Raw genomic sequence first — 15185 nt, 5'->3', positions numbered from 1 at the left:
CTATTATTTTCAGTCTTATTGTACGTCTCTACAAGGTAAATCCAGTCCATGACGTTTACAGAACAGAGAGTGTTGCCACCAAGATGAAGATAACTGTGACATCTTTTCAGTTCCCTTGGTTTTTGTGACCTTTTCTATTTGTGATTCATTGAGTGGTGTGGGGTTAGGAACCTCACCTGACCTGAGTGTCTGAGTGAAGAAGAGGCCCTGTTGCAGCAGGTTGGGAGGCTTGAGGGTCATAAGGAGCAGATATGGTCCCTCACCTGTCACTGGAAAACCAGCCCATTGGGACCTGAACCTTTGTGTGATGGGCTGTGTCCTGTTGAGATTGGGACTGGTGGCCTGGAAACATCGAGGGAGGAGCCACCTCCCTGGGCCTAATTGGGGCTTGCCTTGTCCTTGCGAGGAGTTTTTTGCACTTGGTCCTACATTGTCTGCTCTTCTTCAAGCCTGACTCTTTTACCCGAGCTCATCTTTCTAGTTGAGCTGCCAGCTGGCCAGTCTTGGTTTTCTTCCTCCTGGACCATCTGCATGTTTAGCCAGAGGATAAGCAGATTAAGCTATGCAGTTGGCTTTGTGGAGGCCATTCCTCTGCTCACGGTGATAGCTGGTGTGGTGGGTGTCTGGAGAAGCTCAGTGGGAGGGTTGTTCTGGTTCTCATCAGAGTTAGAGAAGTTAGGGCCTTGTCTGTGCTAACACATAACTTGGCTGGTGTGGGACATTTCTTAGGACCTTATGATATCAGTAACAGCCAGTAACAGTTACATCATGGCCTATGAAATCAGTATAATCTCATCTCCCATCTCTAGAAAGGTTCAATTGCCTTCATTCCCACAGAGGTACTGTGTGCCCTACTCTCTGCCCCAGGTAATTCCAAATTGAATTCTTCCTGCCTACAGGTCCGAGCTCCGATGGTGGTCCAGCAGCCGCAGGTACAGCCTCAGGTACAGCAGCAGCCAGCAGTGCAGACAGCACAGGCTGCTCAGATGGTGGCTTCTGGAGTTCAGGTAAAGGCCTTGGGAGCCGAAGGCTTCTGGAGTCTCTAGCTGGTGCATGTCCATCCACCCATAGAGTTACAGCAAGGGTCCAGTTTGGTTTAGGGTCCAAATTGGTAAAGCATGGGGAATCACCTCTCCCTGGCACTCTGAGACACCCCCAACATCTTCAGGATAGGCAGCTCTGTTCAGTCATGATTGGGACCCTACCAGCTGTGTATGTAGTGTGTGTAGTTCCCACTTTACCCCCAGGAATCCTTGTCTTCTCTCCTTTCTCTGCTCCGAGAAGGTGCATGTGAGAGGAAAGCAGCATGGTTTCATCTTCACTTCTGCTTCCATCTGAGCCCCTAAGGACAGAACTGGCAAGGGTGGGAGGCAACTTCCATGAACGTAGGAAGATGAGAATAGCAGAGTATCTAGACATGGACAGGCATGTGTCACACAGGAGCATGGGAATGGGCCTGCACGGGGAGAAATAGGCACCACTCACATTTTGCTGTCCAGCTAGCTCATGCCTGTTCACTCTAGATCAGATGTCAGTGGGATGATGGGATACAGGAGGCCTTGTCTGGCCTTTCCTAGTGTCTGGGGACTGGACACCCAGGGTCCCTGTGACTTGACTGATATGCCCACCTCACCTTCATGCTAGTGATTGTACAAGGAGATACCTAACTGGGGCCTTGATTCTTCTTGTGTCCATATGGTGGTAGAAACACTCCTAGTCCTGACTTGGGAGATTGGCTTTAGAAGTAGTTGGAATGTGCTAGCTGATATGGGGAGGCTGTTACAGTTCCACCCTCAGCTGGTGCTGTGACCACACCTTGCTGCCCTTAGGAGGCTATCAGCTGTGTATCTGTACTGACTGGCTTACTTGAAAACCTGCTGAGCTGAGTCTGGGTCCACAGCTCTGTGAGCCAGTCAGACATCGTTTCACACTGGGGTGGAGGCTCAGAAATACCCCTTCCTGTCCCCACTGCATTGTTCAAGTCCCTGGGACACTGCCTGAGGAGAAGCTTGCAGTGGAGGGAACCTGAAGTCTTTGGCTGCAGCTAATCTAACCTAGCAGCTCCCTTGCCACTACACTGAGTGACCTGGGCCGTGTTCCTCTATTACCCACTGTTATGTGAAACACACCATAGACTTCGTGTTTGCATTTGGGGGAGACTGACCACCACTGTGAGATTGGAATCTGTCTCTCCCAACACCACTCTGTCTCAGGTCACCTGGGGACCCCCTCCTCTTGTTTGCTTGTGCAGAGGAAGGATGTGGTTTGTGTTCGGTCAGCAAAGTGGCAGCACATTAGTGACTGCTCTGAAAGTATAAGCTACTGGCCGCTTCCCTTGCTGCTTTGTGACCCCATTACAGGACCTTCTTTATGAAAACCTCTCTACCTCTGGTCTGGTCCAGTATAAAAGGGAGAAAGAAATTGTCTTTTCATCCCCACCTTTCATTGTTTGGAAAGCAAACAGCTGCACAATGGGCCATTTGTGCAGTTGGTGTGGGTCCATTCTGCCAACTTGTTCATAGGCTGCTAGATCAAGGAAGTATATCCCTAATCATCATATCAATGTCTCATCAGCTGCCAGCAGCAGGATTCTGGGTACATGTGCTCAGTCCCCCACACTGAGCCTGTGTGCAGGGCATGGCTCTTCCTGCTCTTGTGGAAACGTGGTGAGCCATGGACAGTTATGTCTGAGTATACACCTTAATTGTTAATGTCTTTCCCACCCGATCATTGAGGATCACTGGCAAGTGGAAGGTCAAAGGAAGGATAGGATCTTTCTGTTTAGGTGTAGTTAGTGGAAAGATTGCAGGATCTGTGGTAGCTAGGAAAGGTGGAGCATAGTCACCCCTTTGGTTTATTTCCAAATGGGTTTGGTTTATTGAGGACTGTGCCTTCAATGTTTTAAGGTGTGTCATCCAGGCAGGAAGAGCCTGGCATTCCAGTCTTCTTTAAATATACTAAGCTCTACCTCTTTTTTTTTTAGGCCCCACCTTGTAAATGTTTCCACCATTTTCAGATAGTCCCACCATCTTCCAACAGACGAAACTTTAAAAATTTTTTTGTGGTACTAGGTATTGAGCTCCCGGCCTCATGTATGTTACCAAAGCTCTCTATCACTGAGCTACATCCCCAGCCCATTCATTTTCTTTTAGCCAGAAATTCCAGTAAAACAGAAACTACCAACTGGTAACTCACTATCAAGTGATAACATTTTGCAACTTTCCAACACATAGCTGCCCAGAAAGGAATTCAGGGAAACTCCACGCCAGCCCAGGCTGCAGGCCTGCTTTGGTCACTGCACAGAAAGGCTCAGAGGGAGGAAAGGAGGGGTCGTTCTCTGGGGCTGGCAAAGGCTCACTCAGAGAGCAATTGTATGTCAGTTTTGTCACATGCATGTCCATAATGGGTGTTTGTCTTTGATGACAGTTCTTTGCAACCTATAAAATAAAGCTGAATTTTCATATACTAGAAGAATAGAAGGTTAAAAGACAAAAGTATAGGAATTGTTTGAAAATGGATACACATTCTACCTTGGTTTTATAGGGGAAAAAGAGACATCTGTTGTATCCTAGTAAATCCCACTGTGGGTGAAACTGTCCCTTGCTACATGAGTAATATCAAATAAAAGAGCCAAGGCAAACTCGAGAGTATTGCTGTGAGTTCAAGGCCAGACTGGGCTATGTAGTGAGCTCAAGGCCAACTTGAACTACATAGGGCGACCCTATCTCAAATAATAGATAAAAAAGCCAGGTAGAACACAGAATAGGACTCCGGGAACATCAGTGTTGTTATATGAGCTATAACCCTAGTAAGAAGTATAAATTGACAAGAGAAGTCATGGCTGGTGCTAGAATTTCCACCTCAGTAATCATCTTTGGTGTTTAGGGACTGACTTGATGCATGTCCCTGTGGAAGTGACCTTCCTCATAAGGGGGGAGGCCCCTCAACTGGGGTCCAGGCTCTCCTGCTCACCTTCTCCCCAGTTTTTAGTTGTGAAAAAAACCATTTCCTCTATAGATGCCAGGACTAGCAGCCCTGGAGAGGCATGGAGGAGTTGAGAGTGGTTTGGGGCTCTGAGAGGGGTACTTCTGAGAAGGAATGCTGCTATGAGCAGGCTCATCTAAATGTGGTTTCTGTGTTAGTGATGGTCAACTTTTCTTGTAGCAAGGCTTGGTGGCCTGTCCCCTTTCCTAGTCTGTTCCCGAGCCTGGTCTCCCAGAACCTCTGACTCAGCTCTCCCAGTCAGGCTCTGACACTCTGGGCTACAGGATTCTGATCTGTCCACAGCTCAGAAGTATATCCAGGACAACCACTGCAGGAGTGCAGCCAGTAGGATAGAAAGACACTGAGCTTAAACACATCACTGTGCCTCCCCTCCCCCCAGGCCACCCAGAACTGCCAAGGGTGTCTCATCCTGTGGCTCCTCCTTGTTAGAGGCTGTATACATCCTCTCTACCTGCTGTGCACTGCGATTCTTGTTGGTATCACCCCGTCCGTTGTCCCCATGTGCTCAAAGGTGATTGCTGAAGCCTTGGCCCAAGGCAGGATGCATGTGAGAGCCCAGTTCCCACCTAACTCCACTGACATCCTCCATCCTTTGGTTGTACAGCCCCTGCCACAGATGCTTATGATCCTGAGAGCCTTTGTTAAGCCTATCTATTATCTTCAGTGACTTCCTTTGCAGTGACTTTCAGCGTGCATTATACCAAGTATCACTTTTTAATCTGATTAAATAAGGCCAAACCCAGCTGGTGTTTCTTGGGAAGTGAATAATGTCTGTCCCCCACCCTCCAGTTTAAAATGATCATCTTGCTATTATTTTCATGGTGAAATAAAACAAGCCATACAGATAACTTTGCTTTCTAGAGATGTATGACTGTTTACCTTTAAATTAATTAAAATTAAATAAAGCTAAAAGCTCAATTTTTTGTTTGTACCAGTTACATTTTGAGCTCAGTAGCCCCTGGGGAACTTAGTGGCTCCCATCAAGACAACACAGATCACCGAAGACAGCTATTGTGGGTGAAAGTTGAGTTGGCCCAGGGCAGCTCCCTCGAGTTTGCTAAGCAGCAGAATTTACTACAGACGTACCTTCCTAGGTAAAAGTGAACTTCGGTGTATATTACATTCTTTTGTTTTTGAGACAAGGTCTTGCTGTGTATTTCACGCTGTTCTTGAACTCACTGTGTATCCCAGGCTGGTCTTGACCTTGTAGCAATCCTCCTGCCTCAGCCTCCCCAGCCTCCCAAGTACTGGAATTATAGGCCTGTGCCACCACATCCAGCTGCATTACATCTTTTAAGGAAGTTAACTCCTGGTTTTCCATTGTATGAAATATGGAATCATCTCACAGTATATTCATTTCTTTAACAAACAGATACCACGTGGGTTCTTGTGTGCCAAACAGTGTTGTAAGATTCTGAGATAAAACAGTTCTAAAGACCTCACATCATACAGACTTTCCATTTTGGTAGGTTTGTTGTGAAAACCTTAAATCTGCCAAAAGACCTTCAAAATTCCCTTTTTGTCACAGGGAATCCTAGCAGACAGCAGTAGACCCTGCCCTTCCCTGCGAGCTCACAAACAGGTATGATCCTTGTCCTCACTTGAACAGTCACATCACTGGCTTGGTACCTTTTGGGTTCACAGTCAAGTGACCTTGTAGGGGCAAATGACTTTATCCACAGCATGTAGGACTGGTTTTTATAAAACAAAGAAATCGGCAACCCATTTGGGACCCCTCCTGTCTCTCAGAAGCTATTCCTATTCCTCAACAAATTTTCCTACTCTTAAAATTTTTTTTTACAAGTCTCCAACACTTTGAGTGTGTGATATGCGCCAGGCCTCAAGGTGGGTACTTTGTGTGCAGAATCTTGTTGGTTCTCACTGCTGCAGGTCCTGGTTCAGGCATTTAGCTCCTCTTACAAACTGAGAAGGGCCACAGGGAGCTGGCCTGCTGAGGACCCAGGTGCACAGATGAACTTCTCACACTTTGGCCTCTCAGTAGGAGCCTTCTGGAAACACCTCAGCCCTGTTCTTGCTGAAGTCCTTGCTTTTACTCCTGGCTGAGCAGGCCCTCCCATGCTCCCCAGGGGGCCTCCTTCACACCCCTATGGCTCCACACTCCTGCCACACCAAGTTCTGTTCCACCCCTTGTCTTGCCCACAGTCTGTTGCAGGGTGCTTGTACCACACCCCTAGCTGGTGATTTCTTGATGTTTCCATCTGAACTCACTGGGCCAAATCTCTCCACTCTTCTCCCCAGCCTTCCTCAGCCCCCTCCAGATCAAGTCTACCCACTAGTGGTGCCAGCTAAGTCTTATTATCTGCAGTACTTCCCAGCCCCAAAAGGCTAGGAAGAGAGGTAGAGGCTAGGAAAGATTAAAAAAAAAGAAGATAAAGCCAAAATAAAGTTAACACATGGCAAATTTAGTTCATCCCCGTTGCATTTTGTGGCTATAGTAACAGAGCCATCACCAGACAATGCCAGCTAACTCCACACAGATTATTCACAACATCTACCCACCCAAAGACATACACCGTTAGTGCTTGTGGGCAGGGGATCATACCCCTGAAGCTTTGAGGTAGTGTGTTGACAAATCCAGCAGCATTTAGGAAGTACTACTGTCCCAACAGTGATCTAGCCAGAGGATTTCTGGCATCGGGAAACTAGAAGGCTCTGGCTTTTTTTTTTTTTTTTTGGTTTTTGGTTTTTGGTTTTTTTGGGGGGGTTTTTTTGGTGCTGGAGATCGAACTCAGGACCTTGCACTTGTGAAGCAGGCGTGGTGCCTCTGAGCTAAATCTCTGGCCCTCTGGCTTTGTTTTTTTAAAGCAGACTCATTCATCCATGCCTACTGAGAGGAAGGGGACTCTGAAAATACTTAGAGAAGGGAGAAAAGTCAATGGAGAGAACCCTGGAAGCCTCCTGCTGCCAACACAGTGCTCTGCAGTCCTGTGTGATCTTGGCCCTACCCATGGGGAGCCTCCCTTCCCCAGCCTCCACACAGGCCCAGCCTTGGTGGGCCTCCCCCATGCAGCCTGCTGTACACCTGGCTTTGAGTGACCTCTGAACAGAGGAGCCCTGCCCATGTTCAGGACCTTGGAATCACCCTGGGCTATGCATACCCTGGACATTCATCTAGTTCCAGAAACAATGCAGCTGCTTTTGTGACAGTGACTTTCTAATTTAGGCCCTCCCTAGAAAAGAGAGCTTATCCCAAGAATGTCCTTAAAATCCATTCACGGGCTGGGGCTATGGCTCAGTAGTGGAGCATCTGCCTAGCGTCCAGAGGCCCTGGATTCCATTCCCAGCACTAAAGACAAAATAAAAATGTAGCTGGGAACTGCCCTATTGCTTATCTGGCCAGTGAGCTTGGCTGAAGCCTGTACCCCACTTAAGGTTTCCAGTGCCTCCTGACCTCAGCATGTCCTATAGCTGCTGTCTTCCCCCAGCCACCTGCTCTCATTCCTCAGCAGGACACAATTCAGCATCTGTATCTGGTTTTTTTCTTTCCTTGTGATAACAAATTGGGTTCGAGAATAGCATGCAGAAATTCAGGCACTCTTTAGCCTCACCCCACCCTACACCCCACCTAGTACTAAAGGTTGAATCCAGGGCCTTTGTACTAAGCTACATCCCCAGCCCCCTCTCCCCCACTCCTTTGAGACAGGGTCTTTGCTACATTGCCCAAGCTGGGCTCAAGCTTGTGATCCTTCTCCCTCAGCCTCCCAGAGTGCTGAGATAGTAGACTTGTGCCACCACCGGCTTCTTGAGACTCCTGTGTGTCCTCTTGTTCCAGGTGCATCTTTGTGCTGTGGTGGGGTTACTTTATGGGCTCCAACAACTATGATCAAATAGGATTCTATGCCAGGCGTGTACCAGACACAGTGCCCAACATAGGGGTCCAGTGGGGTGACCTAAAGTTTCTCTTCTCACACTTCTTGGTGGGTGTAAGCAGGTGGCACCATGATGAGACCATGTTCCTCTTAGCTCTAGAAAGTGACTCACAGGGGCCTGATGAATATCCAGGAGCAAGTGTTGAAGTGTTGAACAGCGTGGGTAGTCTAGAGAGAGAGCTCATGGTACTAGCCTGTCCTAAGGTTTGTTTGTGGGACAAAGCTACCTGGACCAACCTTTCTGTTCTGCTTCTCCTGAGCTGTGGCCCCTTTTCCCTTCTACCCCACCTCCACTCCCACCTGCCCCCACTGTGCATCCATCTGCATTCTGGCCCGGCTGCTCTGTGCAGCCCCATAACCTCCCTGTGGCTATTGTGTGCAGTCCCTTTCCCAAGAAAGTATACAGTATGCCATCATTTTGGAGGCACTGGATTTTACTGTACCTGGGCTCCCTGAGTGACAACACTAGCTGTGTGACCTTGAGCAGATCACCTCCCTTGAGCTCCCATGTTCCCACCTGTGATGTACAGGAGTGTGAGGCACGTGGCAAGCACTCACAAGCTCTTCCCCGGGAGATCCATCATTCTCCTGTGGCTTTTGCCAGCATCTGTGACATATCCATACTTGTGCCACTAGCAGGATGGGAACACATGGAGGATCATTTCCCTCCCTGCAAGGAGCTCATTGCTGACAAGATGCACTGGTATCTCCTGCCCTGCTCCCTAAAGGCTGGGTTTGTTCCCACCCTACTGGCTGCCTCTCTAGGCCAGTGTCTGAAGATGGGTCTTTGAGGCTGGGGGTGGGGGTGGGGGTGTCCGGTGACTTGATCCTCAGGGCTGATATCTTAAGCACTCTCTAAGCCCCCTTTTTCCTGCTTTGGAAGTGAAAGGGTGCCCCAGGTTTGTCTTACTCCCTGTTGGACGTGTGTTCCCTACTTCCCATCATCTGGGGTCTGCCGACTACCCTGGCCTGGAACAGCTGAATTGCTGAGAGAGACCTGTGTGCCTGGGGGCCCTGAAGAGACAGAAATGGAGATGCTGATGAGATTCAGGGGCAGACAGCTGCCTGGAAGGGTCTGAAGGAGCCTCATGTATCAACAGACCAGTGTGCCATCCTGGATCCTGTAGAGTATTTAGGAGAAAGAGTCCAGGCCTCCTTAGGGTGTGAGAAGAGGCATGACACTGGGATCCAGGCTCCTCTGACAGAGAGGAGAGGCCCTTGTGTTCCCTGAGGACATGATTCTGGGCTGGACCTGGATGTTCTGTCTCCTCTGGAGGTTTATGCAGCTGGCTGCCCTCCACACTTCCTGGTGCTTGGAGACACAACCCCTGAAAACCCTACCCTGCCCTCTCCAAGAGCAGAGGGTGTCAGCAGTGTGTCCCTGTGCCCTATGGTCTGGTTACTAAGGTGGGAACATGAGCTGTGAGGTGACCTTCCCACTGCAACAGCCCCTGCCCAGTTATGACTCCCTACATCTGCCTTGCTGTCCTCCAGAGGAGCACCAGTTTTTAGGCCATGGACAAGAACTAACTAGTTTCTAAAAGGGGCAGCTGTTCCATCAGGGACTGGGTGCCGGTGGAAACTGGCAGCAGATGGAGGCTCAAGTCCAGGAAGGAGGGGTGGTGGGCACTTGGGGGACAGGGGTGAGAGGGAACCACTGCAGAGCCAGTCCTGCCCTCTGGACTGGGGTGGGGTAGGGTGTGTAGTGGGATCTAGGGCCTTTGCTTTCTGCTCCTTGACACCATATGTAGTTCTCTGCAGGGAAGTTTTGGGCCTAGGATTTTGTTAGCACCTAGATTGATTCTGGTACATGTATGTGGGACACATTGATCCCCTGGGACTCAGTGGTGTGTCAGACCTACAGGGGAAACCTGCTGTATTTGTTCAGCTCAGCACTTCACAGGCATAGCCACACCAGTCCTGGTCTGACCTTGTGAAATCAGTGAAGAGCTCTGCTTGACTCCTGGCAGGGGTGTCACAGAATGGTGGGAACAGTGTGTTCCCTCTGTTACTGTCCCACCGGGCCAGCAGCTTTGGTTTGAGGCCTCTGACCCAGCCATGTGGAAATCATCACAATGTGGGTGGCACCCTGTGCTTTAGTCCCCCTGGTACCCTAATGGACAGGGTCCCCTGGGCAGCACTGTGTGGCACAATCAGTGAGAGCAGATGAATTGGTGTGCAGGAGGCAAGTGCCATTTCACTCCTCAAACTTTGTCCAGGTAGTAGGTCCTAAAAGGGCTGAGCAGCTATGGTGGTTATGTCCCTGTTCCCTGCCCTGCTGTCCCATGGGGTGGGAAGGAATCATTGGTGGGTGAGAGCTGGACTTGTTCCCAGTGTGAAAAGCTGAGAACCCAGAGTGGTCCTTACTCATTGCTTCTGGGACCATAGCAGAAGAGTGGTAGGAGGGAGGTGTGGAGCTGTGGCCACAGTTGGGTGGCAGTATATGTATGGTCCCACAGAGGCATTGTGGGAGTCTGTGGCTATGAGTTGCAACTCCAGTGTCCAGAGTCCTATGGCAAAGGCTCCATCTGGGTGGGCCTGCAGCACTTACAGGTACATTCTGTATATCCAGAGGTGGGCCTATTGCCTGGGTGCATATTTGGAAAAAGACAAGGGAATGGGTGAGGCTGTGAAGGAGGATGGGGCTGTGGATATGGTGGCAGGTAGCATGGAGGCATGTGGGAATGTATGACTTTTAGTTGGTTAATCCCCTCCACTTCCAGGTCAGCCAGAGTGGCCTCACTATGCTGTCTTCACCATCACCTGGCCAGCAGGTGCAGACTCCGCAGTCGATGCCTCCTCCCCCGCAGCCATCCCCACAGCCTGGCTCACAGCCCAACTCAAATGTCAGGTAAGGCTGGCCAAGGACAGCCAGCCCTCTAGTCTGGTCCTCAGGGCGGGCATGCCCAGTGCCCCTGGCTCAGAGCTGCTTTCTCTCATTTGGCTACAGCTCCGGTCCTGCCCCCTCCCCCAGCAGCTTCCTGCCCAGCCCCTCACCTCAGCCTTCCCAGAGCCCAGTGACAGCACGCACCCCGCAGAATTTCAGCGTCCCTTCCCCTGGACCATTAAATACCCCTGGTAAGTGGGACCTGGGACTGGGGTGCCATGAAGCACCAAGAGTCACCTTCATGAGGCCTAAATTCATAAGGGTGCATGCGTTCTTGGGCCTCAGAGCTTGAATGCCCTACCTGAGGGTTTGCAGAGAGCCAGCCTCACCCACAATGTCCTACAGTGAACCCCAGCTCTGTCATGAGCCCAGCAGGCTCCAGCCAGGCTGAGGAGCAGCAGTACCTAGACAAGCTGAAGCAACTATCCAAGTACATCGAGCCCCTGCGCCGCATGATCAACAAGATTGACAAGAATGAAGGTGGGGTCAACGGCCGGGCTGAGGGCAGGGACCCTCTAGATACCTGGGTCTTAGTGTCCCCTCTCTGTCCCAGACAGAAAAAAGGACCTGAGTAAGATGAAGAGTCTTCTGGACATTCTGACTGACCCCTCAAAGCGGTGAGCTTTGCCCCAAGGCTCTGGGGCTAGACAGGGCTGCACTGCAGCTCATGAACGGTCCTCAGGGCTTGGTGATGATAGTTTAGCAAAGGGCCCTGCTAAAGGTCCCAGAAGCTCCATTCCATGTAGGTGTGTGCTGGGGTGTGGAGCCCTGACTGGACCTTCTCCATTGTCCAGCCTTTGCCTGCTCCAGGCTGCTGCTGTTATCCTCACATTTCCACCCTGTGGCTGTCAGAGGTTGGCTCAGTGGGCCACTAGCTAGGTCTTGGTTTGCAGTGGTCTCTTCAACTAGCCATGATAGGCCTCAGTCTGACCTTCATCTCTTCTTACTTTGCTGGTAACTGGCCAGGAGACTGTATCTTGGTCACCCTGTCTGCAGCAAGGCTGTGTGTGCTGCTCAGGAAAATGAAACAAGGTGGTACCCAAGAGAAGCATGTGGAAGACTGGCCTGCCAGTCACAGGCTGCTGTGAGCATAGGAACTGTGCACATGAATGGGCCTTTCTCGTACATCTCTCCCATCTTGCTGCTTCAGCTCACATTCTACTCCTCCCCTTCCAGAAAGTTCTTGTCCTGCTTGTCTGGGTCAGATACCAGGCTCTGCTGAATGGGGCCCATTGGAGCTGGACAGCCCTCCAGGCCCTCTGAGGTTGACCCTTCCTTGGGGTTGTGGGGCCAATGGGCAAGAGCTGGCCCAGATGAAACAGAGGCCTTCTCAGCCTGGCCTAGGAGCAGCTGGCCAACTGGCTGGGCTTCCTGTGGAGGTTTCCAGTGGTTGAGGGCCAGGGAGGCCAGGCAGGCAGTGGTTGGGATGAGTACCTGAGTCACCAGCGTTCCCAGCTGCCATGCAGAGAGACAATCCACATCCCTCCTCCCCTCAGATGTCCCCTGAAAACCCTGCAGAAGTGTGAGATCGCCCTAGAGAAGCTCAAGAATGACATGGCGGTGGTAAGTAGAGCTGCAGGCACCTCTGGGGAGGTTAGGGCCCACCTCACAGCACCTTGGAACTTGGCTGAAAGGAGCCTTCATACTTAGGGCAAGCAGGGCCTGGGCCTGGGGGCTCTGCCCAGGAGGCTTCTTTCAGGCTAGTGATGTAGAGAGTGGGAATGTGGGAGAAGTCACCCTCTGTCCTTGGTCCCCATGGGTGCCTCTGGCAGTCCGGTACCCTGGGAAGGATACCTGGCTGGGAGCAAGGCTGCAGGAGGGTTAGAGCTTTGTCCAGGCTTGGTCAAGGTGGAGGCCATGCTGAGTAAGGGGTCGGCCTTGGGGTCTGAAAGGCCTCCTCAGAGTAGGTGAAGCCTTGAGCCCAGGCTGTTGATCCACCTGTCCTGTTCCCAGCCCACACCCCCACCGCCCCCAGTGCTACCGACCAAGCAGCAGGACCTATGTCAGCCGCTCCTGGATGCTGTCCTGGCCAACATCCGCTCACCTGTCTTCAATCATTCCCTGTACCGCACATTTGTGCCAGCCATGACAGCCATCCACGGCCCTCCCATCACGTACGTACAGCCACGGATGGGTCTCAAGGTGTGTGGCAGGCCAGAGGCTTGCATGTATCTAGTGTGGTCACCACAGCCTCCTCCTCCAGGGCCCCAGTGGTATGTACCCGGAAGCGCAGGTTTGAGGAGGATGAGCGGCAGAGCATCCCCAATGTGCTCCAAGGGGAGGTGGCCAGATTAGACCCCAAATTCCTGGTGAACTTGGACCCTTCTCACTGCAGTAACAATGGCACCGTCCACCTCATATGCAAGCTGGGTGAGTGGCCAAGTAGGGTGGGGGGTGGGGAGTGGGGGGGATCCAAGGCTCTGCTGCCCATGCCCAAGGCTGTGAAGTGTCTAGGCCTTCAAGACAGTGCTTCCCTCCCCGCAGCTGGCCCTGTACTCACACAGCCCTGCCCACTGTCTGTCATCACTTCTTGGCAGCGTAGCCATGCTCCCAGTCCCTGAGCCTACACCCTCAACTCCCTCTCCCCCACAAGTGGCTGCTGGCTCTGTTTGGAGCCCTCCAGGCTTTTCAGCAAGCCTTAACAGAGCCTTTCAGGGTGTGAAGAGCCCTGTTCCAGAGCAGGGCTGTGGTGCAAGCTGGTTGGTGTGTGCATCAGGTCAGGGTTTGGGGCACAAGTGCAGCCTCATGTCTTGCAGATGACAAGGACCTCCCAAGTGTGCCGCCCCTGGAGCTCAGCGTGCCTGCTGACTACCCTGCCCAGAGCCCGCTGTGGATCGACCGGCAGTGGCAGTATGGTGGGTGAACTGAGAGATGTCCAGGGCTGGGGCAGGCCAGGGTCAGCACTGGGCAGCCTCCACGTGCCTTCTCCCTCCCAGCACCGTCAAGAGCAGGGTGCTCACCAGTCACCCAGAGAAGGGTGGGTGTGTGCCCCGCATTGTGCTCTTCACTCTTTCTGTCATGCAGCTGCAAGGCAGCTATGTTCAGTGGGGGAGGGTTGAGCAAGGCCGCAGCTCAAGGACACCCAGCTGCTCCCAGTGGCCATTGTGGAGCTCTACAGGGCTGACCCAGGGCCACCAGCAGGAGCTTGGTCTCATGCAAATCCAGCTGCATGATGAGGCTCTAGAAAAACAGTCCAAATTCCAGTTTTTTACTTAGGGTATGACTCTGGGTGGGGAGCCCCGCTGCCTGGCGATTGCAGACTAATGCAGGGGCTGTCCCTTCCCACAGATTTGCATGTGTGGGCTGGGCTCGGATGTGGCTGGCTGCCTCACTGAGGGCCTGATGCTCACAGCCCTCTGCTTTATTGCAGATGCCAACCCCTTTCTACAGTCAGTGCACCGGTGCATGACCTCCAGGCTGCTGCAGCTCCCTGACAAGCACTCAGTCACAGCCCTGCTCAACACCTGGGCACAGAGCATCCACCAGGCCTGCCTCTCAGCTGCCTAGCCAGGAATGGCAGGGACAACCAATAGCCTCCTCCATTCTGTGGATCCACACCTCATATTGGACCTTTCTAGGTGTTGGCTTCCTTAGAGAGCCTGGGGTTAGGTTAGCTTTCCTGCTTTTCTCTTCTGCCTTGGGGTCTTCCCATACTTGTATAGTACTGGGCTGTGGAGCTGAATGAATGTGGAAGGTGCAGGGAGGGGTCTTCCTAGAGAAGATTCTCCATACAGCACCCTCCAGGAAGTCAGACCGTGGACTGTGTTCCCTGTGACCTCTCCAGGCTCCTTGTCCACTCTCAGCAGCATGAGGGAGAACTCAGGGTCTCATCCAAGCGTCTTGTGAGTTAGCATATGTTCCACTCATTTCCATAGGAGGATGTGGAAGAGGACATAGGAAATCCTGACAGTACAACTCTGAGCAGTGTTAGGTTCAGGGCATGCTGCTTGTGGCATGTGAAATGTAGCCCAGAGATGCTCTGGGACTTGGGTCCCAGGCTCCATTTCAGAGGGAAGGCCGGCTTCCAGGCAGCAAGGAGTCCCCTGCTGCAGGTGGGCATCAGGCTGTGTGCTGTGAGGGAGCAGGGGCTGGGGGTCATAGGAGCCTGTCCCTGGCTCACCTGTGTCACTCTTGGATAAGGGTGCCAAGTTCCCATTGTGAGGGATGAAGACTGACCAGTTGGGTACTGTCCTCTCGGGACCCGGCATCCTCAGAATACCCTGTTCTCTGCATCACCCCTAGAGTGGACTCCCAGTGGGATGCGGCTATGCAGCACCTCTGTGTGTTGCCTGCCATACTGAGCAGCAGCCAGCAGTCCTCTGGTGACAAGAAGTTCCCTTTTTATATGTGCACTACCCTGTCATGTGGTTCATATAATAAATTTATTATTCCTGTGTTCGTTA

General features: G+C 51.8%; 1 protein-coding gene across 11 annotated transcripts in view; it reads left to right on the top strand.

Annotated features, from left to right (window-relative positions):
• Med15 (mediator complex subunit 15) overlaps positions 1-15185 on the top strand; it is a 73533-nt gene extending 58348 nt beyond the window's left edge. For 3 of the 11 annotated variants that reach the window (XM_013069320.3, XM_021252227.2, XM_087202864.1), the window contains 11 exons: positions 900-1007; positions 5534-5587; positions 10619-10746; positions 10846-10973; positions 11128-11262; positions 11336-11399; positions 12279-12345; positions 12736-12896; positions 12986-13152; positions 13539-13637; positions 14153-15185. In XM_013069320.3, coding sequence (XP_012924774.1) covers positions 900-1007; positions 5534-5587; positions 10619-10746; positions 10846-10973; positions 11128-11262; positions 11336-11399; positions 12279-12345; positions 12736-12896; positions 12986-13152; positions 13539-13637; positions 14153-14289 — 1248 coding nt within the window. In that variant the 3' untranslated portion in view covers positions 14290-15185. Of the gene's footprint in view, positions 1-899; positions 1008-4516; positions 4631-5533; positions 5588-6264; positions 6307-10612; positions 10747-10845; positions 10974-11127; positions 11263-11335; positions 11400-12278; positions 12346-12735; positions 12897-12985; positions 13153-13538; positions 13760-14152 lie in introns of all 11 variants that reach the window. The other 8 variants (XM_004874878.3, XM_087202866.1, XM_087202865.1 and 5 more) reach the window with 5 other exon arrangements.

This window comes from Heterocephalus glaber, unplaced genomic scaffold (assembly GCF_053883595.1).
Source record: "Heterocephalus glaber isolate CG9 unplaced genomic scaffold, H.glaber_assembly_v1.0 deba00001781, whole genome shotgun sequence".
Lineage (NCBI taxonomy): Eukaryota > Metazoa > Chordata > Mammalia > Rodentia > Bathyergidae > Heterocephalus > Heterocephalus glaber.
Note: the sequence above shows the minus strand (reverse complement) of the source record. Positions and strands in the feature narration are given on the sequence as shown.